The sequence below is a fragment of the Lutjanus erythropterus genome, chromosome 11 (genome assembly GCF_056507025.1).
Source record: "Lutjanus erythropterus isolate fLutEry1 chromosome 11, fLutEry1.hap2, whole genome shotgun sequence".
Classification (NCBI taxonomy): domain Eukaryota; kingdom Metazoa; phylum Chordata; class Actinopteri; order Lutjaniformes; family Lutjanidae; genus Lutjanus; species Lutjanus erythropterus.
The window spans coordinates 24,246,123-24,269,944 of NC_139327.1; the positions used below are offsets into that span (position 1 = coordinate 24,246,123).

The 23,822-nt window shown below is 39.2% G+C and overlaps 1 protein-coding gene across 1 annotated transcript; it reads left to right on the top strand.

Annotated features, from left to right (window-relative positions):
* Positions 1-1,316: 1,316 nt before the first annotated feature.
* supt6h (SPT6 homolog, histone chaperone and transcription elongation factor) lies at positions 1,317-23,239 on the top strand. The gene is made up of 36 exons (XM_084729770.1): positions 1,317-1,463; positions 1,552-1,722; positions 3,695-3,768; positions 3,898-4,078; positions 4,214-4,295; positions 4,520-4,775; positions 5,922-6,023; positions 6,189-6,302; positions 6,392-6,481; positions 6,699-6,841; positions 7,014-7,159; positions 7,292-7,399; positions 7,517-7,797; positions 7,890-8,044; positions 9,308-9,503; positions 9,701-9,840; positions 10,233-10,350; positions 10,455-10,531; positions 10,626-10,761; positions 10,927-11,064; positions 11,311-11,478; positions 11,878-12,005; positions 12,135-12,342; positions 12,588-12,735; positions 13,432-13,574; positions 14,069-14,209; positions 14,668-14,863; positions 15,015-15,160; positions 16,373-16,465; positions 16,570-16,683; positions 16,825-16,949; positions 18,225-18,337; positions 18,431-18,508; positions 18,620-18,798; positions 20,156-20,424; positions 21,348-23,239. The coding sequence occupies exons 1-36, from the start codon at positions 1,364-1,366 to the stop codon at positions 21,538-21,540; spliced, it is 5,250 nt and encodes a 1,749-aa protein (XP_084585896.1). The 5' UTR covers positions 1,317-1,363; the 3' UTR covers positions 21,541-23,239.
* Positions 23,240-23,822: the final 583 nt, after the last annotated feature.

Here is a 23,822-nt window from a genome sequence, read left to right on the forward strand (position 1 = left end):
TAGCGATGTGAAAATTAAATATCCGCCACTTGGCCAAGGTTGCTCGCCAGTTAACTAGCTAACCAGCGTTGCTAGCATCGGTTGCTAGCTCAATGCCATAGTAACATTGGATAACGGTATTAACAAGAAAATCCAATATAACGTTAATGTTTGTCCTCAGACCGGTCATCAGCTAACCTAAAGATATGACCTTGACGACGTTAGGTACAATCAGATTGTAAGCAGTTAACTGTAATGAAATAGGTTGTCTGTCGATGTTGTGTGTGCGCATTGCGACAACCATGGTGTTGGATTTTTTTTTTTAAGCTCACTGGCAGCTATATCCAGTCTCTTTGTCATCTTCCAACATTTTTAACTTATAATGTAATAACCTTTACCAGGTCATACAAATATGAACATACAGCATTGTTAGTTGTTATTTAATTGGTTTAATGTCGTTTGCAGCACGATGCACATCAAGCAGTTCTGAAAATGTGCCGAAAAGCCTTGTTTTCAAGTGCAATTACGTTTTTTTTCACGTTGACTTCTGAAATATAGTTATAAAATGTTACATACTTTTCAGCCAGACATTATTCAAACCCACAGAACTTTGTAGAGGAGGTGTATAAAATACCAAATATGTAATGTTGTTAAGTACAACAGATAATTTCTCTTTGGCAGAATGGCACAACCATTAAAAAAACGTGTCTTGGTTTTAATATATTACTCTATGTAATCATGTAACGTTAATGAAGAACTGGAACAAGCTGATGAAGAATATAATGTAATACCGTCAGACAATGATGAGAGATGATTTTTCCAGTGTTAAAATTACTTAAAGGGTGATTGACAGAGAAATTGACATTAAGTTGCAAAAGTAAAATTACAGCAGAACATATATGGACATATCGTGTCAGTTATTATGTGTTTGTCTTTTATGTTTGTGTCTAGAGATTAAATAGTCTGAGAATTTCCTATCATGATTATAGTGACCAAACTGATCACAGTTATTTTTGTTAAAATGTGTGGAACACGTTGAAATATTTTCAGAAAGTTTTAATTGAAAGCCTCTTAACAACTTGAAATTGCATTGCCCTCTGTGATGTCAGTGTTTTCATCAATGCCAAGCAAATCAATGTTGCATGCTGCACCTGCTTCTGGGAGACTGCTGCTTACTTTGACTGAATTTTCAAACCATTATAATCAAACATGGATTTAGTGATAATTAAGATTTGAAGCAGGATCAAGAGCAATTTTATTGTGAAACCACTAATTGTTTCATCCCCAGTGTAGCCTGGTAGAAGTAGAAGAAGAAAGTTATGCTTGGATGACTTTGAAAAAGTTTAATAACAGCATATTACTCTTTTCCTCAGGAGCCGCAGCCATGTCTGACTTCATTGAGAGCGAGGCTGAGGAGTCAGAGGAGGAGTTTGAAGAGAGAGACTTGAAGCCTAAAAAGACCCAGAGGTTTATGGAAGAAGATGGTGAGATTTGAATTGTTTAGTTCTTTGTATGTGTGGTGGAGGTGGGGTTGGATGATGTGTGGACCACTCATCTGTCATGTTTAAACAGATGAAGAGGAAGAGGATAACACAGAGGACCAGGATGAGCAAGGAAATTTACGTGGACTCATTGACGATGGAGACGATGAGGAGGGGGGTGATGAAGAAGAAGGCCAAGGGAGTCGGAGTGAAGCGGGGAGTGACTCAGAAGAGGAAGTGAAGCATCGACGTAAAAAGCGCAGTAAGTTCAATGTTTTTAATCGGTTGCAGCCATTATGCAGTGTATCGTTGCAGGTTATGATTAATTTAAATAAATCACATTCTCCTTATTTGTATCAGCCCCTACAGGGCTCTAAATTAAAAAAAATCATATGTTTTGGTCATTGTTTGTACATTCTGTCACTGCAGTAGTTCGCAATATATGTAATATTTGTGTTTTGTAAAATGGTGTCTTACTTGTAGTTAAAGTAGGAACATGGTTAAAAAAAAAGCCCAAAACATCCCATTTATAGTTGACATCTCTACACTCTGTTAGTGAATGTTGTCCAGGTTTGTTGAGTCACACCTGTGAAGTTTACAGTGTCAGTGCTGTATTATGTCATTAGTAAATGACAAGGATGCACAATATTGTATTTTTGCTGGTATGCCAATATTTTCTAACACATTTGGCCTATGCTGATACTGAGATATGTGCATATTTTTTCCACTCATCTAATTGCAGAGAACACCAAGTCTCTCCTGTGGTAGAAATAACATTATTATTATTATGCTGACTCTTAATGTGATGGCCCACTGGCAGATGCAGACATAAAATACAATGCTCTCCAAAATGTACACTTTGTTCTTCCGTAATTTGTCATAATGATAGAGATGACGGCTCTTAAGATTTGCAATTAAATTTGCTGTGTTGAAGAAATGTGATTTGGCACCTGCTCACGTGACCTGATACTGAGAATCACTGCAAATACTTTGCTATCAGTTTCAGATTCCTCTGAAACCTTCTACACTGCGATATACTCGCATCATGTGCGCTTTGTGTTACATTATTTTTGTATGAAAAGTGCTGTATAAATTAAGTCTGATTGGTTAACTGATAATTTAAACATCCTCATATCAGCATTTCGATTTTATTTAGCAAGACATGTTCGAAATTATTGCTATTGCTATTATTATTATTGTTTATTGGTGTAACCGTATACAGAAGTCACACTTTGGTTTGTACACCATTTAGGAGTAACAGTTTAGTGTGAGCATGATATAGCAGGAAAAGAAAAACAAATCCATAAGGATATTCTACATTGTATGGGGTTTTTTTTTTGTAATTTTCTTGGATTCTGTTTATATTTTACTATTGTGAAGTACTTTACCATATTTTGAAGAGCAAATAAGTATAAATATAAAAAATACAAACTTAAAAAAGATCTCGGTTATGTTCTGTTTAAAAAAGAAAGTTTTCATATCAGACAACAAATAGACTGATGCCAATATAGACCAGTGTAGCTGCAATAGCCCAATATTGAGCCAATCATTTTGGCTAGCCTATATATCAGTCTGACTGTATTCCTGAAATGTACCTTGTACGGCAGAAATGATAAAATAAACCACATGTTGGTATTTTCTCAGTTATCTTAGTAGTGATTTCCCAATATAATATTGCCAATCCACAATACTGCAATCACCAATTATCTTTTTGTGCTGGACAGATTTTAAAGTAAAGGCCTTTATGAATAGTCAGAAAAGAAAGAAACAAACAGTATTTCTGCCATCTGTGGGGCAGGTACAACAACAGGTGTCCTCGTGTTTTTTTTTTTTCTTTTCTTCCTCTGCTTTCAGTTCCATATGTTGTGGAGCCATATGCAACCACATATTGGTTACATTAACCTGGGCGGGTGGTGCTTGATGTTGGTTCTCTGCTGTCGTGTATCTTCCTTCATATTTTTGCTTTGTCACTATTATCAAAGAAAGTGAATGGGTTGTTTCAGCTGCATTTACCTGAATTGAACCCAGTCAATAGATAATTGCGTGCAGCAGCTTTGTAGACTGAAAATATGGATTTTCTGTCACTGTGATGAAAAGCTTGTACATTTATATCTCAGCATTTGATTTCCTCAAAATAATCCCGTTTATCAGAAGAACAAAAGCATTGTTTTTGTTTTTTTTTTACAGTGGTAGGAATGCAGCATGTCTCTGATTGAGAATTCTTTTCTTTGCAGATTATGATGACTACCTGGATGACGATGATCTTGACCTAATTGAGGAAAACTTGGGTGTTAAAGTGAAAAGGAGGGTAAGAATTGTTTCTCATTGCTATTTTCTCTATAGTAAGTTATTCTACCCTTCCACAGTTTTCCTGATTTCCACCATTTTCATGTCATTTTTGTGTGGTGCTGATGCTGTACCTGTCTTGTGTTCACAGAAGAAGAAATATGACCGTGTGAAAACACTTGATGATGATGAAGAAGATGATGATGAGAAGGACTTGATTGCCGATGAGATCTTTCATGGTGATGCAGAGGGTGAGCTGGAGGAGGGCGAGGCTGTTGACGAGCCTCTGCATCACGGAGAGGAAGAGGAAGAGGGAGAGGACGAGGAGTCAGGTAGGCCAGAAATAAAGCATTTCTGATCTGTCTTGAATAATCTGAAAAGCAAAGAAATGTAATCTCATGCCCACAATTGATTTCTAAATGGTATATAGAATTGACTTGTTTTAAAATTTGTGTTTTGTCCCACAGATATAGATGATTTTATTGTGGATGATGATGGCCAACCTATCACCAAAAAGAGGGGCAAGAAGTTCTCAGGATACACAGATGCGTAAGTGCTCTAGTTTATACAAAAAAAGTAATGATTTCTCGCCTTAAAAAATGTATCATTTGTAGGACAAGTAGTTTGTTTTTGTCTATGTTTTCCTTTAACTATGAAATGATTCAGTTGGGCTCAAGTATTCAATAAAAAACATTGTTATATATTAGGTAATAGCAAGACAATAAACACAAATGGAAAGCTGCTTTGAAACATCCAACTTCCTCCTCCCACAGAGCGCTCCAGGAGGCCCAAGAAATCTTCGGTGGCGACTTTGACTTTGCCGACTTTGATGCAGATGCTTACGACCAGGGCGAGGAGGAGGAAGAGGACCAGGATGAAGAGGGTTGGGACCGACCCAAGAAGCAGACAAAGAGGAGGCAAGGGAGGAAGAGCATCTTTGAGATCTATGAGCCCAGCGAGCTGGAAAGTAGTCACATGACTGACCAAGACAATGAGATCCGTACAACAGACATGCCTGAGAGGTTCCAGGTGAGTGTCTGTTTGTTTGTTTATGATGCGCCATTGTTACATTATTATACAGGCCATATAAGGTCATAATCAGGGCTCTACACTAATGTTTTTACCCACTTCCCTGAAACCATCCTGAAAAATTATTTTAATTGTTCTGAAGTAAATGTCCACCTTCCCAAAATAAAAATCTTGTTTATTTACTTTACTATCTATATGTGTTAGTTTTCGTGGCATAATAAAATCACCATTAAAATGTTGAGGAAATTATTACATTTATTTATTTTGAGTTAGCATGTTCCTTATTGTTTTATATTTAGTTTATGTAAAGCACTTTGTAATCAACAGGTACAAACTCTTTTTGTTATCATATTTCCAGGGCTGAGATCATATACTTACATCCCGATTTCAAACTGTGATGAATATATATTGTGATTCCTAAGCTTTATGATTTAAAAATACGATTTATTGCAACTTTGTTTGCTTTTTAACAATAGACCAGGGGGAAAAGTTCAATCAAACACTTTTTAAGTTCTTGCTCTTCAAAGTAATGCAATAAGAAAATAATCAGTAAGATGTTAGGCCAAAGTGAATAGAGGCTCTGAAAAACTGCACACATTTCCTTCACATATGAAATTAAACTTTGAAACCGTGAAGTTTGAGTTTTAATCCTTTGAGGTTGCTGTAGCTGGTCAGAGTGGAGTGTTATAAGATGGAGTATGTTGAATTGACAATATGAAGTTAGTAGCTGTTAAAATATCTGCCTCAAAGTCTGAGCACATGTTTAGCATGTGAGGTAAAAGTGCTTTAATGGAAATCCCTATTATGTGTTGGCATCGAGCTAACAGACTAAGCGCTTGTTATTTCTATATGTAACAAATTTATTCAGTGAATCATACAAAAAGAATCACAATAATTAAAAGAATCAATTTCTTTTCTTCCACCCCTGCAAATTACAGATATCAGTTAGCTAGTTGTAACCAGCTGCTTAGAGTGTTTTGATACAGTAAATAAGAAGTTTCCCATTTCAAAAATATTTTCTATTTTCCCGGGACATTGTTAATCTTGAGCCCTGGTCGTAATTATGCCTTTAAAAGCCTTTTTATCCAATGTTTGCCTGATCTTGTAAGTCTGAGTGTCTGTCTTTATCTGTTCTCTGTCTTATAGTTGCGATCCATCCCTGTTAAACCTGCTGAGGATGATGAGCTGGAGGAGGAAGCAGAGTGGATTTTCAGACATGGATTCTCCACTCTTACTATCTCAATGCAGGTACGACCTTTGACATTCATACCAAGGAAAGATGCGCACACAAAGATTACAAAAATTAATTTCTGGGTTTTAAGTTGTGATACCTGATTAGATTCCGCTTTTGTAGGACAAAGCATTGGATTTCATTAGATGTGAAAATTTCTGTTTTTTCTCTGCCTTAAACAGGAGAGCACTGATTACCTGGACAGGGGGACAACTACAAACTTCAGCAGGAAAGGGCCCAGCACAATTGCCAAGATCAAAGAGGCCCTCAACTTCATGAGGAATCAACAGTTTGAGGTACAGTGAGCTCACCTTACCCATATGATGATCACCTGTTTCCTTTATTTGAGTTAATGTCTGAAATCTTAACTTTTGTCTTTTTTCAGGTTCCATTCATAGCTTTCTACAGGAAAGAATATGTGGAGCCCGAGCTCAACATCAATGACCTGTGGAAGGTGTGGCAGTGGGATGAAAAGGTAGACTTACTGTTGCTTTTTTACAGAAAGAATAGATAACAGGCTATTGAGAAGACATGTTGGGATTCAGTATGAATGTTATATGAACCCTTTGATAATCACGTCTTCAACTAATTAATCATTGTTTAAAGTTATTCAATCATTTATTTTAATTACTTGGTGTATATATGCCACTTGTTGTTTCTTTACAAATAATTTTTTTTCCTCTACCCACCAGTGGACCCAACTGAAGACCCGAAAGCAGAACCTGACCCGTTTGTTTCAGAAGATGCAGTCCTACCAGTTTGAGCAGATCTCAGCCGACCCTGACAAACCTTTGGCTGATGGCATCCGTCCTCTGGACACCGCTGACATGGAGAGGTACGTCTCAATAACACTGAAGGGCTGAGGGTTTGTTTTGGTTATGACTGCATTAGACAAGGAATAATTGCAAGAATGTTCATATGGTGATAAAAGATAAATAATGCAATTCACCTGTCCTCGTTGCTCCTTTTCTGTCTCACTGAAACCTGTTTTATCATTTTTTTCATAGGCTGAAAGATGTGCAGACTCTTGAGGAGCTGGGCGATGTGTACAATCACTTCCTGCTCTACTATGGCCGAGACATCCCCAAGATGCAGAACGCTGCCAAGGCCAACAAGAAGAAGCTGAAGAAGATCAAAGAAGTGTCAGAGGATGGTGAGATGGTTATGTTTAATAGATGATGATGGACAGATGCTGCAGACTTGTTCAGTTCTAAACAGCTTTTGAGTTTTTTGACATATTTTAATAATTTGCTACATGACTGATTTTGATGGGCTGTCTCTTCAGGTGAAGAAGAGGAATTGGAGGTTGAACAAGAAGAAGAACAAAAGGGACCTGACTTGAAGCTGGCGTCTCGTAGAGACATGTACAGCATCTGTCAGAGCGTAGGACTTGGTTAGTCTCTTTTTGCCCTCTCATACCACAATCTCAGTGTTCAGATATTTGTAGACCTTTTTATTGCGCTAGCGTGGTCATACTTTAACTTCTTTTTCTATTTCTTTGTTACTGCAGATGGCTTGGCTAAAAAGTTTGGGTTAACTCCAGAGCAGTTTGGAGAAAATCTGAGAGACAGTTACCAGCGTCACGAAACAGAGCAGTTCCCAGCTGAGCCTGTCGAGCTTGCCAAAGATTACGTTTGCAGCCAGTTCTCCACTCCTGAGATGGTGCTGGAAGGAACCAGGTACATGGTGGCCATGCAGATTGCTCGTGAACCTCTGGTCAGACATGTTCTCCGACAGACGTTTCAGGAGAGGGCCAAAATCAACATCAAGCCCACGAAGAAGGGCAAAAAGGTACAGACACACAGCAGAAGGTTTTCTGAACTTGCGGAGTGTCCTCTGAGCCCCGTTCTAAACCTGTTCTTCCATTTGCTTATCTTCCATAGGAGATAGATGAGGCTCATTTTGCCTACTCCTTCAAGTATCTTAAAAACAAGCCTGTAAAAGAGCTGAATGGAGATCAGTTCTTGAAGATGTGTCTGGCAGAGGAGGAGGGGCTGCTTACCATTGACATTTGTATCGACCTTATCGGGGTCAAAGGGTGAGTATAGCAATAATGCTGACAACCATAAACTAAAAAGGAGAAAGATCTGGTCAGTGATATCCGTCTGCCAGATGTTCTTAAAATGAACTACCTCAATCCAGATGTATGGTGTTTATTGAAGCAGACCAAGGATTAATGGGTAACTTTGCTATTTTTCAACCCAGACTATTTTCCCATGTTTTTGTGTCTAAGTGACTAATGAGGACAACAGTTTTTGAAATTGGCCAAGTATTTACAGAGACTGCTGCAGCTGATGACAGCTGTTTTATTGATCTAGACAAACTCACCAGACTCCATTTACAGGAACTGTAGATTTATTCTCATAAAATGTTCATTCAGATTCACCAGAAACTCAGACTCACAAAAATGTCAGGGACTTTCCACTGCTCCAACAATGACCAACTCTGGTTTGTTTGAAGTAAGCCCTTAATTCACAGAGGTAAATGTGAAAGTGTTCTGCCTTTACCGTTTTGTTTCTACCCGCTGCTTCTCTGATGTCCAACCTCCCTCTCATTCCTCACTCTCTAATCCCTTGTCTCAACTGCAAGTGAGTCAGACACTAAGACAGACACTAATGGAATCTGGTGGGTTTTCCAATAAAACCGGCGTTTCTGATAAACAAAAGGTATCGTACTATTTGATAAAAAGGTCTGTCTCTGTTGGGATTACTTAGAATAACAATCTTGGCCAGTGGCAAAACAAGGCTTTTTCAATGCAATTGCTTTTACAGTTTAGAATTGCCCATTAGGATTACATTGCAGCCGTTTCTGGTGGCTGCAGCAGTCTCGCTCAATACTAGACCAGTTTCAGAAATTGTTGTCCCCATTACTCACACAAACACAAAAACAAAATCAGGCCCAGGCTGAAAAATACTGAAGTTACCCTTAAACGAGTTTGGTCCCTGCAACCAGATGAGGCAAATCATAAATATACAAATACATCAAGGTCTTACAAATCCTGTCAGTTTTGTTTTTCCATTCTTATTCCTCAGCCATAAGACATTTACGGAGCACAGGGCCTGATGTGACTAACTGTTGTCCTATTTTTAGTGTCTGTATAGAAACTTTGCTTGGATGTTGGAGGAAAGGAAGGTTGATAAGTAGGATAGGTCCCCTGAGTTTAATGTTCTGAAATTTTAAGCTGCAGCTTATGTTTTTTATCCACATCCTTGTCATCAGAGCACAAGCCTTTTGAATTATGATGCTGGTAATATTAAGGCTCTGCTTTTCTGTCTCTGCTTCCTTCTGCATGTTCCCTCAGATATGCCGGGGACCAGACGTACTTTGATGAGATCAAACAGTTCTACTACAGGGACGAGTTCAGTCATCAGGTGCAGGAGTGGAACCGGCAGCGAACTTTAGCCATTGAGAGAGCGCTCACTCAGTTCCTCTACCCTCAGATGTCAAAGGAACTCAAGAGCAAACTGCTTGCTGAGGCCAAAGAGAGCATTGTCAGGGTAATTTGTCTTGATATCTTTCTTCTTTTATAGTAATCTTACATTATTGTATTAGTGTTATGCACAGAAAGGCAAAACACCCAGCACATGCAGTATGTTTGGAAAATTATAGAGCAAAAATATTTTAAAAATTATTCCACAATGTATAGCGTGATTAGAGTTTTTTCCTCATGATTGTTCTCCATTTCTTCTTGCAGTCTTGCTGTCGTCGTCTGTATAACTGGCTTAAGGTGGCTCCTTACAGGCCAGATCAGCAGGTTGAAGAAGATGACGATCTGATGGATGAGAGTCAGGGCAAAGGCATTCGGGTGCTCGGTGTAGCCTATGCACCCAGCAGGTGTGTGCCCCCTACAATGTTTTTGTTTTTCCCTCAGATGTATCAGTAGCTGGAATTTGTGCCCACTTTCAGCTGTGGGAGATATACTGCATGTTTGAATTGCAACACGGTTGTAAAGGGTTCGCACAAAGCCTAGAAAAGTTAAAATGATAATATACATTGTTTGCTGTGGGTTTAAATGAATTCTGTTAACTTAAATTTTTTCACGATTGCATTTATAATAATTTAGATGTGATGATAAAGGCATTGAAATATTTGGTTTAGGTACCTTGAAAGTGCTTGAATCTTACTCTTGAAAAGATGTACAAACTCTGCATGTAAGAGTCAGCAATGTTGAGTGAATGACGCTCTTGTAACAGTGTATTTCTTACTTACACACTTTGCTCTCACAGAGACACACCGGTCTTCTGTGCTCTGATCAACGGGGAAGGAGAGGTGGTCGACTTCTTGCGTCTGCCCTACTTCATGAAGAGAAGAAACGCCTTCAGGGAGGATGAGAGAGAGAAGAAGGTACAAACAGAGACTGTACTTCTGTGCAGTCAACAGATTCTTTTCTGTTTTAGAAAAACATGTTACTCGACACATCATCACTCATTTGTGGGTGTCATCCTCAGGCCCACGACATTGAGAATCTCAAGAGGTTTCTGACCAGCAAGAAACCTCATGTGGTAGCTGTTGCTGGGGAAAATCGGTAAAAATTTATTTCCTTTTGTAGACATTTTTCACAGCATTTACAAGTTATAATGAAGTTGTGGTGGAAATGTTAAAACTTGTTGTGTGTTCAGAGACGCCCAAATGATCATGGAGGACATCAAGAGGACTGTCAGCGAGCTCGAGCAAGAGTCCTCTCTGCCCGCTGTGGGAGTGGAACTTGTTGACAATGAATTGGCCACATTGTACATGAACAGCAAGAAGTCTGAGGTAAATACTTCCTCATATTGTACACAATCAAAGACAGATCAGTGATTTCACTGTTTCACTATGGTGTTAATCTCAGCAAGTTTACTAACAGGTGGATGTGAGATGTGACACAGTGTTCCCTTTGCTTCTCAGTTTCCCCTGATCCTCTGCTTTCTCTCTGTGCAGGCTGATTATAGAGATTACCCTCCTCTGCTGCGACAGGCTGTGTCGATAGCCAGGAAGATCCAGGATCCCCTGATGGAGTACGCTCAGGTCTGCAGCACCGATGATGATATTCTCTGCCTCAAGCTGCACCCACTGCAGGTGAGACACTGAAGAAATGGTGGATTTGTGTGGTTTTATCTCCATTTATATATCACAGAAATAAAAAAAAAATTACGTAGCGGTTGTTGTGGTTGCTCACAGTTCCCTTTGGTTGACTTCTCAATAGCACCATATTTCAAAATTGCAGTTATTGCATCAATCATACACTGTAGAAATAAACAAATAATGATTCTGCAGCTACATCCAACACCACTCATGTATGTTTTTCCTCCCCTTCTATCTCAGGAACATGTGGTGAAGGAGGATTTGCTCTCCGCTCTTTACTGTGAATTCATCAACCGTGTCAACGAGGTTGGAGTGGATGTAAACAAGGCCATCGCACATCCACACACTCAGAGCCTCGTCCAGTATGTCTGTGGTCTGGGACCAAGGAAAGGCTCCCACCTGCTCAAGGTATGTGTAGGCACTGCTGGTTTTCATTAAATAAAGTACGTGATGTTCAATTAATTTCAGGACTTATTTTGCTAGTGTAGATGGTGGGAGAAATAGCAGTGTCACAGTAATAGCAACAGAGTATTTGTTTTACTCATTGGGAAAACGATGTTCATATCTATTTCAGCTTCTGTCAGTGAAGAAGTGGTTTTATTAGCTCTGACTCTTCTGCTCTGAGTGTCATGCTTGTCAAAAGCAGATTTAGACAGAAGCCCTATTTCTTGGATTCTGAGAGACCTTAAAATTGGATGTTTATTAATGGTTTAGATGCTAAATACATATTGTCATGTCAAAGTGAACCAGTTCTGAAAGTAAAGCTTTGTTGACTTTGTTGACATTGTGGTGGCTGTACTTTTGCAGATTCTGAAGCAGAACAACACTCGTCTGGAAAACAGAACCCAGCTGGTCACAATGTGCCACATGGGACCAAAGGTTTTCATCAACTGTGCTGGTTTCATCAAAATTGACACTGCATCACTTGGGGACAGGTTGGTTCCTTGTAGGGGTCTCTTACATGCTCAAACCATCCAGATGTTTCCCACAGTGCTAACATGTAGCCTGTTGTGAGATTATTTTAAATCAGCTCTGTCATTTCCTCTCTCAATCCTTCCACACAGTACGGACTCTTACATCGAAGTGCTAGATGGATCTCGTGTCCACCCCGAGACATACGAGTGGGCTCGCAAGATGGCTGTGGACGCCCTTGAGTATGACGAGTCAGCAGAAGATGCCAACCCAGCCGGAGCTCTGGAAGAGATCCTAGAAAATCCAGAACGTCTCAAAGATCTGGACCTGGACGCCTTCGCTGAAGAGCTTGAGAGACAGGTCGGTGTTTGTGTGTGTTGCGTCTTTGACTGTAGCGATGTCTCATGCATTCTGTTGCCAACGTAACGTTTTTAAAGAGCTTGAAAATAAATATATTCCAGAGCAGAATTTTCTTTAGTCTGGATAAAAAAACATATCAATGTGTGTTTCACGAGCCTTGCTATAGAAACATTAGCATGCTTCACATCCACTCACCTCTCACAAAGTTTAACATTCTTGTTTTTTTCTTTGTTTTGTTCCTGTAGGGTTACGGCAACAAGGGAATTACTCTGTATGATATCCGTGCAGAACTGAGCTGCAGGTACAAAGACCTGAGAGTCCCCTACAGAGTCCCCAACACTGAGGAGGTCTTCAACCTTCTCACCAAGGAGACTCCAGAGACCTTTTACATTGGTAATACACAATAGAGCTGCAAATATTATTCGATTAAACAATTAGCTGTCAACTAATAAATTGATCGCTAGTTATTTTGATATTGCATTGATCATTTTGGACATTTAAATGTAAAAATGTCCTAATTTCAGTTTCTAAAGTGTGAATATTTTCAGGGTCTTTTTTTAGTCTTCTATGAAGGTTTATTGAATATCTTTGTGTTTTAGACAAAACAAGACGTGAGGGCAGCAACTTGGGATTTGGGAAACAGTGATCAAGAATTTTTTCTGACAGTCGACTAATCACAAAATGATAACAGATTAATTGTTAATGAAAATGTTTGTTATTTGGAGCCCTGATACACACTACACTGTAACTGCAGTCACTGATTTTTAATAGATTATTAAATTAATCAGCAACTATTTTGATAATCGATTTATCATGTTGAGTAACTTTTTAAGAAAAATAAATAAATTTCTCTGATTTCAGCTTCATAAATGTGAATATTTCCTGGTTTCTTTAGTCCTCTGTGACAGTAAACTAAATATTTTTGAGGATGTCACACTGATCAACATTTTCTGACATTTTGTTGACTAATAGATTAATCGAGAAATAATCAACAGATTAATCGACAATGAAAATAATAGTAATAATATCACAGCACCAGAGTGCACATATTTATCCTTTGAATTAAACTTTTGCCTCGTTGTCTTCCAGGTAAGCTGATCACCAGTGTGGTAACTGGTATCGCTCACCGGCGGCCTCAGGGAGAGAGCTACGACCAGGCCATCCGCAACGATGCTACAGGGCTGTGGCAGTGTCCCTTCTGCCAGCAGGACAACTTCCCTGAGCTCAGCGAGGTACCAGACACCTGACTTTTCCTCTTCTGACATGTTAAAGGAATAATTCGTATTTTTAAATGTGGGGTTGTATGAGGTACTTGTATGAGGATGTTAAGCAATATACTGCTGTGGACAGGGTCAGCAGCAAATTGTATTTCAGCCACCAAAAAAATGGTTTATCAAAAAATCACTATCCTTTCACTATATTTAGAATATTTTCGCCACTTAACCTTGCTGACAGATAACTTTTGCAGACAGAAAATCACTGTTATACCAGACAGATACTACTTTCTCCAAAGCCACCCAATGCCTGTGGCAAAAACTGTTATTTTACCTCACAGAACACGGGAGTTGCGCATGTGCCACTGTCTAGGTTAGTTTGTTTGTGTCATTGTGGGTTTCTGTGTTTTGTCTGACAGCAAGCTAAGTAGTAAAATATCTATCCCTTTAATTTTAGAAAACAGCAGAAAGTCTCACATCTAAACATCATCGGTTTTGTGTTCCTACTTTAGGTGTGGAATCACTTTGACAGCGGCTCATGTCCGGGTCAGACCATTGGTGTGCGGTCCAGATTAGATAACGGTGTCCAGGGATTCATTCCCACCAAGTTTCTCAGCGACAAAGTAGTCAAACACCCTGAGGAGAGGGTCAAGGTGAGATGTTCTGTTTTGTTGTTGTCTTTAATTGTGCTTTGCTGATGTTTTTCAGTTTTATGTGCATTTCTATTTTTCCTTTGTTAATCTCACCTCCAGAATTTAAATGTTTTTGATAGTTCCCTATCGGTGTCAGTTACACTGGGGACGTGCATGATTAGGTCGTGAATACATAGGATATTTTTTTGGACAATGTTTTAAATATTGATTATTAAATTGTGCTCACTTTTTGACAAGAGCTTTTGAGAGTTTTTTTTTTATTTGTTTGTTTATTTGTTTGGACTAGTTAACCAGTCTAAATGGAAAAAAATAATCAACAGGGAAATTAGTTGCTTGGAATATCAAAATCTATAATTAACTGAGGCCTATTTCTGTCCTTCATGTCTTGTTTAGTTCTGTCGTGGCACTTGTGTAAATACTTGATTGTTCCACGTCCCCCTTCCTCCTTCCTCCCTCAGGTGGGCATGACAGTTCACTGCCGCATCATGAAAATCGACATAGAGAAATTCAGCGTCGACCTCACGTGCCGCACCTCAGATTTAATGGACAAGGCCAACGAGTGGAAGCTCCCCAAGGACAGCTACTACGACTTTGACACAGAGTCCGAAGACCAAAAACATGAGGAAGAGCTCAAAAAGAAACAACAGCGAACACGTTAGTAATAAAAGTTATTTAAATCAGAATAGCTAGTAAAAGTACTTCTACTGCTACTTTTCGGGAATTATACACTTTATCAAACAGTATTTACTTCCACATCAGTGTCCTCATACCGCTCGCCTCTTCTTGGCATTCTTTCTGTCTCCAGCGTACATAAAGCGTGTGATCGCCCACCCCAACTTCCACAATATCAGCTTCAACCAGGCAGAGAAGATGATGGAGACCCTGGACCAGGGAGACTTGATCATCAGACCAAGCAGCAAAGGAGAGAACCACCTCACTGTCACCTGGAAGGTAAGAAACAGATAGAGGGGTACAGCAGGGCAATAAAGGGTAAAATTAAAAAAAAGCAGCTGAATGGATGGATGAGGAAAAAAGACACATAGTTTGTCATGGAGGTTGCAAAGCTTGGCAGTAACATATAACAGGAGATGAAATAAAAACACAATGTGAGTAAATATTTAACCCTTAAATAGGCAAGCACATGTGAATATTTTGAAAAATTAATGAATTGCTATTTTTTTAATGTATTAATGCTAAAATAATAAAATTCCACGATTTTATTTTTTTCAAAATATGACCTTTATTTTCCAGTTTACACTATTTTAGTTGATACGTTTAAAATGTGCCATTTTAAGTAGTTCATGTGCAAACTTTTATTACGTTTTAGAAACAATCAATTTGCTACTTTCATTCATGGTTTACATACAAAGTTTTGAAAAGAGAAAAAAAAACTGAACAGTGGTTATTCGCATACGTTTAGAACACTGGAAACAAATCTGATGTTTGAATAAATAATGAGCTTCTTATTACTGTTTTTATACTACCATCTTCCCTTCACTGGTCATGTACTATAAACAATGGAAGCTGAAGAAACTGGAAAAAGTAACAGTGAAGTAATCAGCAAGACACATATATACAGTAAAGAGAAAAGTAAAAAGCAATAGATATTTCACACCTTTATATTTTGATTATCTGTATCAGAGTATAGGCCACAAATCATCAAGTATATATGTGAATGATTATTTCTGTTTTATACCCTGATCTGAGCAGTGTATCCTCCACAATACAGACATTCAGTGCCTGATTATCAAAGTTGTGAAACTGTAATTCATTATCTTTCAACAATAATGTATAAAACCACCCTGAACATATTTTCTACAACAAAATCACCCAAAAATATAATAAACATGAAAAACATTAAACAAGACTTACACCATGAGCAGTGTCTTTTCTGTGTATGCTGTCATTTTTAATTTTCATACAAATGAGGAGTATATTTTTGAATGCTGGCATTAAGTCACATGACCTGAGTACTTGACCCATCCCCCCTTCAGTGTTTCTGATAATTATAAAGTTCACCCACTAAATGCCCCCCCTCCCACAGTCTGTTGAATGACTGTATCCCCCAGGATACAGAAATCAATTAGTCTATAGAAAATTTGTAACGCAGTCATTATATTTTGTTCAGACTTTGTTTGACACAACATGTGTGATATTTTGTAGGTGGCTGATAATATCTATCAGCACGTGGACGTGAGAGAAGAAGGCAAGGAGAACGCATTCAGCTTAGGGCACACTCTCTGGATCAATAATGAAGTAAGCTGTTCTGTCATCCTCTTTAGTTCAGCTTGGTCTTTTGCTGCAGAAAATTTGCTATGAAACATCAGTGTTGATGTTTTGTCTGCCACATGTTCTTAAAGGAGTTTGAAGATCTGGATGAAATCACTGCTCGGTACATTCAGCCAATGGCCTCGTTTGCCCGGGATCTGCTGGGGCACAAGTACTTCCAGGAGTGCAGTGGAGGAAACAAGGAGGTAGATACTGATTTTCTCTCCTCAGTATTTTGTATTTTTTTGTGGCTTTTGAACCATATTCCCCTCATTCTGCAACTTGTTTTTGCTACAAGTTGCACCTCTTACATTTCCTTTTGTGTCCTTTTGTTCTCTCTCTAATAGAAAATGGAGGAGTTATTGGTCAGGACAAAGAGGGAGAAGCCTACCTTTATTCCTTACTTTATTTCAGCATGTAAAGATCTGCCAGGAAAGTTTATCCTGGGCTACCAGCCTCGCGGAAAACCACGGTGAGCATCAACTGTTTTTTGTCTCTTCTGTATTCTCATTATTTGCTGCATTACCGATAATGATTAGCCTGCAGCCTCTTGGTTCATTTTCAAGGCCATTCATTGCAATTGTAAAGGCCAGTCAGCGCAGCAAAACTGATTTCCCTAAAAACTTGTTTTTTTGCTTAGATAGACGTGGTTTTGCAGGATGTCACAGTGGTCACTCAGATCTCCATGATGTCTCAGCCAGTGCTCTGACTATGTGACAAAAAGTTGGCAAAGCATAGGCTAATTTTATTTTTAAAGCTTGAAAAATTAGGCAAACTAGATATGAAATGATAGAATATTAAATGATGCTTTAGCCCATTTGAGATTTGAGATATTACACTGACATGAGAATACAAACCCCACATCTTAGTATGTTTGTGTTGTTTGATATAATTTAGTCCATCTTGTCAACATATTTTAGCTTTTTTTTTTTCATTATAACATTACAATGGTCAGTTTGAGAATTCATCCACAGTCAGCCAAAAGCTATTTGAAAATCTGCAGGCAAGTCCAGTTACAGTTGCAGCTGTGCCTGAAGGAGCACATCAGGCACATAGAACAAAAAAAATTGTCTCTTTTTGAAGTTGCAATCAGGCATAACCTCTCTTTGTGTTTAAAAGATTAGATCAATTAACAACTTATTGGGTTACAGTTTTGCAAGTCCCCAAGGAGTGTAGTGAAACGTGACATATTACTTTTCAAATCTGGACCAGTGGCATATCTTAAGTTGTATAGAACCATCCCAGAAATGGTTGTGATGGGCTCAGAAGGAACCAAGATTGGTGAAATCTTGCAAATGAAAGCAAATGAAAACATGAGCTCAGCAGATTTGGCGATGCACTGATGCCACAGGTAGAAAATATTGAGGAAACAAGTTTGAAGTGGTTTAAAATGTAATTGTTGACGTTGCTTTTCGTCAAAGCAGCTCAAGCTCACATTAAAACCACAGAAACGGCAGACGATCCCATTCAGTGCTGTGAACACTCATCAATCACAGTGACATATGGTGACATGTAAAGGTCCACAGCTACTACAGTGGCTCATATTAGCAAATCTCAATCTTTCTGAGTCATGTCATACTTGTCTGCCAAATTACTCATCAGCACCCAGTTCTTATCCAGTCACCCACACAACTTGTTCACTGCCAAGACATTTTTATTAGATGTTTACTAGTTTGATTGACAACAAGGTTTGCCTACTTGTAGAACTGAATGTCAGCATGCCATCCGTTTTTCTGTCTTTTTCAAGGATCGAGTATGTGACCATCACCCCCGATGGCTTCCGCTACCGTTCACAGATATTCCCTACAGTGAATGGACTTTTTCGCTGGTTTAAGGATCATTACCAAGAGCCTGTGCCAGGTATGGAAGCACTCCACCTGTTGTTTGTAGTGTCTGTTCGGGCAGTTGAAATACATTGTAGGTTATCATTAAAAATTTCCTCCTCTGTCAAAGGCATCACTCCCAGCAACAGCAGCCGAACAAGGACACCTGCATCACTGAACGCCACCCCAGCAAATATCAACATTGCAGGTGAGTCCCACTCTCTTTCACACAGACACACACACGCGCAAATCTACATTTTCAACAAGAGTGGGGCTGTTGTACACTTTACTGTTTCCTAATATTTTCCTTCCTCTCTAGACTTGACTCGGGCTGTCAATGCCCTCCCACGCAACATGACCTCTCAGATGTTCAGCGCCATTGCCGCAGTCACAGGCCAGGGCCAGAACCCCAACACCACCCCCGCACAGTGGGGCTCCAGCCAGTATGGCTACGGTGGCAGCACAGGAGGAGGTGGTGGGAGCTCCTCTGCTTATCATGTAAGTGCAGCTTTTAATGTTGACAGTTACTGTGGAAGGGAAGAGGCTGTTGTGGAGATGTTAGTATCTCCCAAGAGCCTGACCCAACAGTCGCTTTAGGTCTTAATAAACTGTACATGGCCACTTAAGAATAGAAGGTAAGTTGATCTGGTGACCTGCGGATTCATGAGCTTAATATTTTATATTTCTTGAAATAATGAACTGAATTACAAAGCAGAATTCTAACATGAGATAAGACATGTTATTTATTCACTCAGCAACAATTACAGTATACTATATGTATGTATGTATGTATGTATGTATGTATATAACTATACATTAATGAAATGGTCAGTCAGTATACCATCAAATTAAATGTCAAGCAGATAAAAACATAATTTAAACAAAGGTGAATGTACAGATGTTACAGTAATTAAAATGTAGAAAGAATCTTGAGGATTACAAGGGTCACTACACTTTATAATCTTGTTCCAGTAGTTTTGTTTTCATTTTTGTTTAGTAATGTATGTTGGTTTTTCCATACCAGCACGATATAATTGAGCTCAGTCAGGGTTCTTTATGACATGTTTTCATCACAAGAGTGTGTCTTTATTGTGAAATGTTTTGAAAGCAGTTTTATGAAAAGCTGAATTGTTACTCTACCATTTAGTTTTGTGCTGTTTCCACTCATTTATAGAAGAATTGAAATACGTAAAATCATTAAACCTCATAACCTCATGAAGTTAAAGAGAAAAATGTCAAAGCATCCATATCTGTTCTTAAAATCACATGACATTTTTATCTCCTTTGAGAAGCATATCAGGAACCAATAGGTAGAGATTTCTCTAATATCATTCATTTGCGTGATGTTGGTTTTTATTCAGTTGTCTGTCTACGTAGCTTGAGAGCTTGTTTCCAAATAGTCAGAAGGTTACATTGACTAACAGCTCCAGCAGCAGCTGCACATCACAAGAGCTCCTCCTGATCCAACTTACAAACATAAACACTTTGTCATGTGCTGCACCTCAGGTTGATGAACGAGCAACCAAACAAACATTCAGCGGGGAAAGTGCACTGCTAATGTTAGAATGTAAGATGGAAAGGTAATTAGCTGCCGCACATTAAACAGTTCATTTTGATGCCTTTGTGCCAACTGCTGCCAATCAAACACAGATGGCTGATGACATGAAAAGGAGAATTTCTGATGTTTCCCAAAGTCCCAAAAATTTAACAACAGAACAGACATTATTCTGACTGCAAAAAGCGATGACTTAATGTGATTTCATCTGGATTTTATGAGATTCTATGAATACTGATACTGAATTTTCTCAAGTACCTCTGTGAACCACACTCATGACCTATACTTCCTCCTCTGCAGGTGTTTGCCACGCCTCAGCAGCCCATGGCGACGCCCATGATGACGCCCAGCTACTCATACACCACACCAAGCCAGCAGGCCCTGGGCACGCCGCAGTACCCCGGCTCCACCCCGCAGTCCTCGCACTCTCACGCACACGCCCATCCACATGGAAGCCACATGTCACATCACGGCCATCAAGGCCATCACAGCGGCCACCACGGCCACTCGTCCGGCACGCCATCATCCTCCACCTCGTCCAGAGGACGGACACCACAACAGCAGCCAAAGTAAGTACAGAAGGAGGAGTGTGCAGGGTTCCTAGGCAGCATGGAGAAGTACAGAATTAGATTTTGGTCATTTCTAGGTCTGGATATGAATGGAAAAATTCTCCCAATCCATGATTTGATCCAAATTTTGATTTGAAGGTCACAGTATGGTTCGATTCAAACTTTTTTAAAATCCTATTTTGATCAAGTTTGTTTGATCAACTACTGTTACATTTACTATAGCCTTTTCCTTAATAATCAAACTGACCAGTCATGTCATGATCTTAACAGTTACTCCTCTAATAAGGCCTGCAACTACCAATTATTTTCATTATCAACCTGAAAACTTGACCTGAAAAATGTCAGAAAATAGTGAAAAATGTTGATCACTGTTTCTTTTATATTTAATTAAAAAAAGTGATTAATCGATAATCAGAATATCAGTAGGGGTGTCACGATTCTCTAAATCCATGATTCACTTTGACCTGTGATTTTACATATGGAAAGCTATGCCCTGTCACCTTTGAAGTCAGTGTTTTTGTTTGTTTATTTGTTTTTTGTTTCATACCCGGGCCAGACACCATGAGTAGGCGAGGGGAAAAAATATTGGGATCATCACTGATTGATTTCAGTTACTGTTATTGAAACTAAAAGTGAAGTTTGGTCGATTTTTGATTTCATGTTGAAGTTTTGACATCCCTTGTTTTTCAATTAATTTAACAGTTGACAATTAATGAACTAATTGTTGAAGCTCTACCTCTGATGTTGTTTCAGTCAAAATGCTTGATGTCTGTTTGCAGGAGTTGTTCTGCCATTAGATGGAGCTAAACTCACAGTCATCTTAAGGCTGAGGAGCAGACGCCTGCCTTTGTCTGTTTTTCCTTCCTACGCTGTCTTTGACTAAACCACCCCCTCTCTCGCTCCTCTCTCCTCCCTCCCTGCAGGCCCAGTGGTAGCAGCGCCTCTGCAGTGGACTGGGGCAAGATGGCGGAGCAGTGGCTGAAAGAGAAAGAAGCGGAGGGGAGGAAGAAAGCCCAGAGGATGACGCCACGGCCGTCGCCCAGCCCCATGATCGAGAGCACACCCATGTCGATTGCCGGAGACGCCACACCCCTGCTAGATGAAATGGACCGATAGGACATGTAGGGGGGCGTCGCCACACCCCCCCCTTACCCAACTCCATCCTCTGTACTGTTTCTTCATCCGGATAACCCTCCACCTTCTGTCTCTCCCACCACCCATCAGCCCTTTCATCTAACTGATGTTCCCTTCACCTCATTAGTCTGGTATCATGGTTCATCTCGGCTCCTTCCCTCCTCTTGTCCTCCTGTCCACCCATCTCATCCCAAATGTTTCACCTCCAGTCGACTCTCTGTGGCTGCATAGTATTTTGTATAGTCAGAGTAACACTGTATATGTCATTCAGAAAGTCAGGATAACGACAAAAAACTTGAACTATCCAATGACAGCAGTTACATATAGGATATGGACCTACAGACTATGTCAGACAAGCTGTCCTACCATCTTTATAATTTTTGGGATCGGTTCTAGTTTGAGCCATTAATGGTTTTGACAGAGAGGGGCGGTTACAGTTCCCACAATCCACCTTTCCCTCCTGTATGGTTTGGTGGGCTTTTGCAAGCAGTTGCCAAAAGAGCCACTTTGCCAAGCCAATCCGGAAGTTTAATTTTTGTATGGAATGCGTCAGAATGAATAAAGACTGTTTTTTTTTTCTGTTTCAACATTAAGCCTCCTCTCCTCACATCTGTCGAATGCAAACACATATGTGACTGTACAGACACACAAACACGCCAAGGCTGATTTTAAAAAAAGCAGAAATAATTCAAGGAGAAAGGAGTTTCTCTCAAATATGGATTCTTGCTAGTTGTCTGTCTCCACCACACGCTGTATTATGACCAGCTGGCTCCTGTAGATAGACTCTAATGTATTGTTGACTCTTATTTGACCATTACTGTGTGGACACTAACAGCGTGCCACATTTTTTTTCTGTGAGAATGCGCAGAAGAAGTCGGCTCATATTTTAAAGCAGTTGATTTTAGTAACAACACGTAACAGGCTAAGTTGGAAGCACCTCGCCGTGCCACGCGAGCGTCCATGGCAGTGTCAGACGGTCATTTTTAAAAGTAAAATTTGACTCTCCTGTGTCTTTAACATCTGCGGTTCAGTGAGTATTTCACTTCTGTCATGTTTGCCGTGATCTCTTCACACACCGCTGCTGTGCTTCAGTCCCAGACAGTATCAGCCATTAAATTAAGATGTTACCAGTGTTTCAGAGTTCACATTTCTCTCACTGTAACACTGTCAGCAAAAGATACTATCAGGCTGACTTCCCACTGTGTTTATACTCCTAACTCTGTATAATATTCCCAACTGCACGCAGCTACTTCAGTATGAATATATCGTCGTTAAAAACATATTGAATCTCTCCTGTGATCGTCGTGCGGCAGTTTTAGGCCACTCTGCATCCCTCTTGACTTAAATGCATTCTTTTATTATTATGTTTTTTTTTGTTGGCTGTGCCTCTGTGCCACAGTACAAACAAGCTGCGCTGGTATTCAATGGTGTGCTTCATTTTGCAGTGTGCAAAGTATCATGGTCCCATAATATGCATATTGTTTTAAATAATTATGGTTTATGAGTAACCTTAACCTGGTTTTGCGTCTCTTGCCAGATTACAGTAACGTACTGCATCTTTCTCAGCGAGGCTGTGATTGGTTCTCAGCAGTAGATGGTGATAAGAGGAGAAATGATGTCTCTGGCTCTGCTGATGACCTTTTCTACCTGTGATCCCTTTAATAAAAGTGTTCATATTCTACCCTGAGTCTGATTCATGCTCATTTGGGAAGCAGCCTGGACATGTGATGTACACACATATGTGTTTTCGTCACGGCGGAAATATGATTAACAGGGAACAGAATGTGAGGAATTTTTCCACTTTGTTTATGCTATATATACTCTTCTATTTCAATAGATGCAAGTTTATTTATATAGCACCATTCAGACAGAAAGGAATTGAACGTGCCAAAAACGTGCAGCTGAATAATTTAAGATTTAAGAAATTACATTTAAAAGAAAATAGAATAAGTGAAATCATGCAGATAAATACTTAAACATGAAAGAAATTTCATTTAAAACAAAAGCAAGAGAAAACATGCAAATAAAAACTAAAGGGAATTGCATTTAATAGACAAAAACATGCAAATAAAGATGAAAGAACTGCATTTAAAAGACAATAAAAACAAGCAAGAACATGCAGATAAAGTTTTAAATGGAAAAAATTGCATTTTAAACATAAAAAACAAGCAAAAACTTGCATATAAATAATTAAAGATTAAAGAAATTGCACTTAAAAGACAAAAAACAGTTTATTTACAATCCATAATGTGAGCTGTTACATT

Bases quoted from the DNA above. Each gene is read 5' to 3' on its own strand.
- supt6h (XM_084729770.1), top strand. From the start codon at position 1,364: ATGTCTGACTTCATTGAGAGCGAGGCTGAGGAGTCAGAGGAGGAGTTT. The intron at 3,769-3,897 runs GTAAGAATTGTT...TTGTGTTCACAG, and splicing joins GTGTTAAAGTGAAAAGGAGG to AAGAAGAAATATGACCGTGT. The intron at 12,343-12,587 runs GTCGGTGTTTGT...TTGTTCCTGTAG, and splicing joins CTGAAGAGCTTGAGAGACAG to GGTTACGGCAACAAGGGAAT.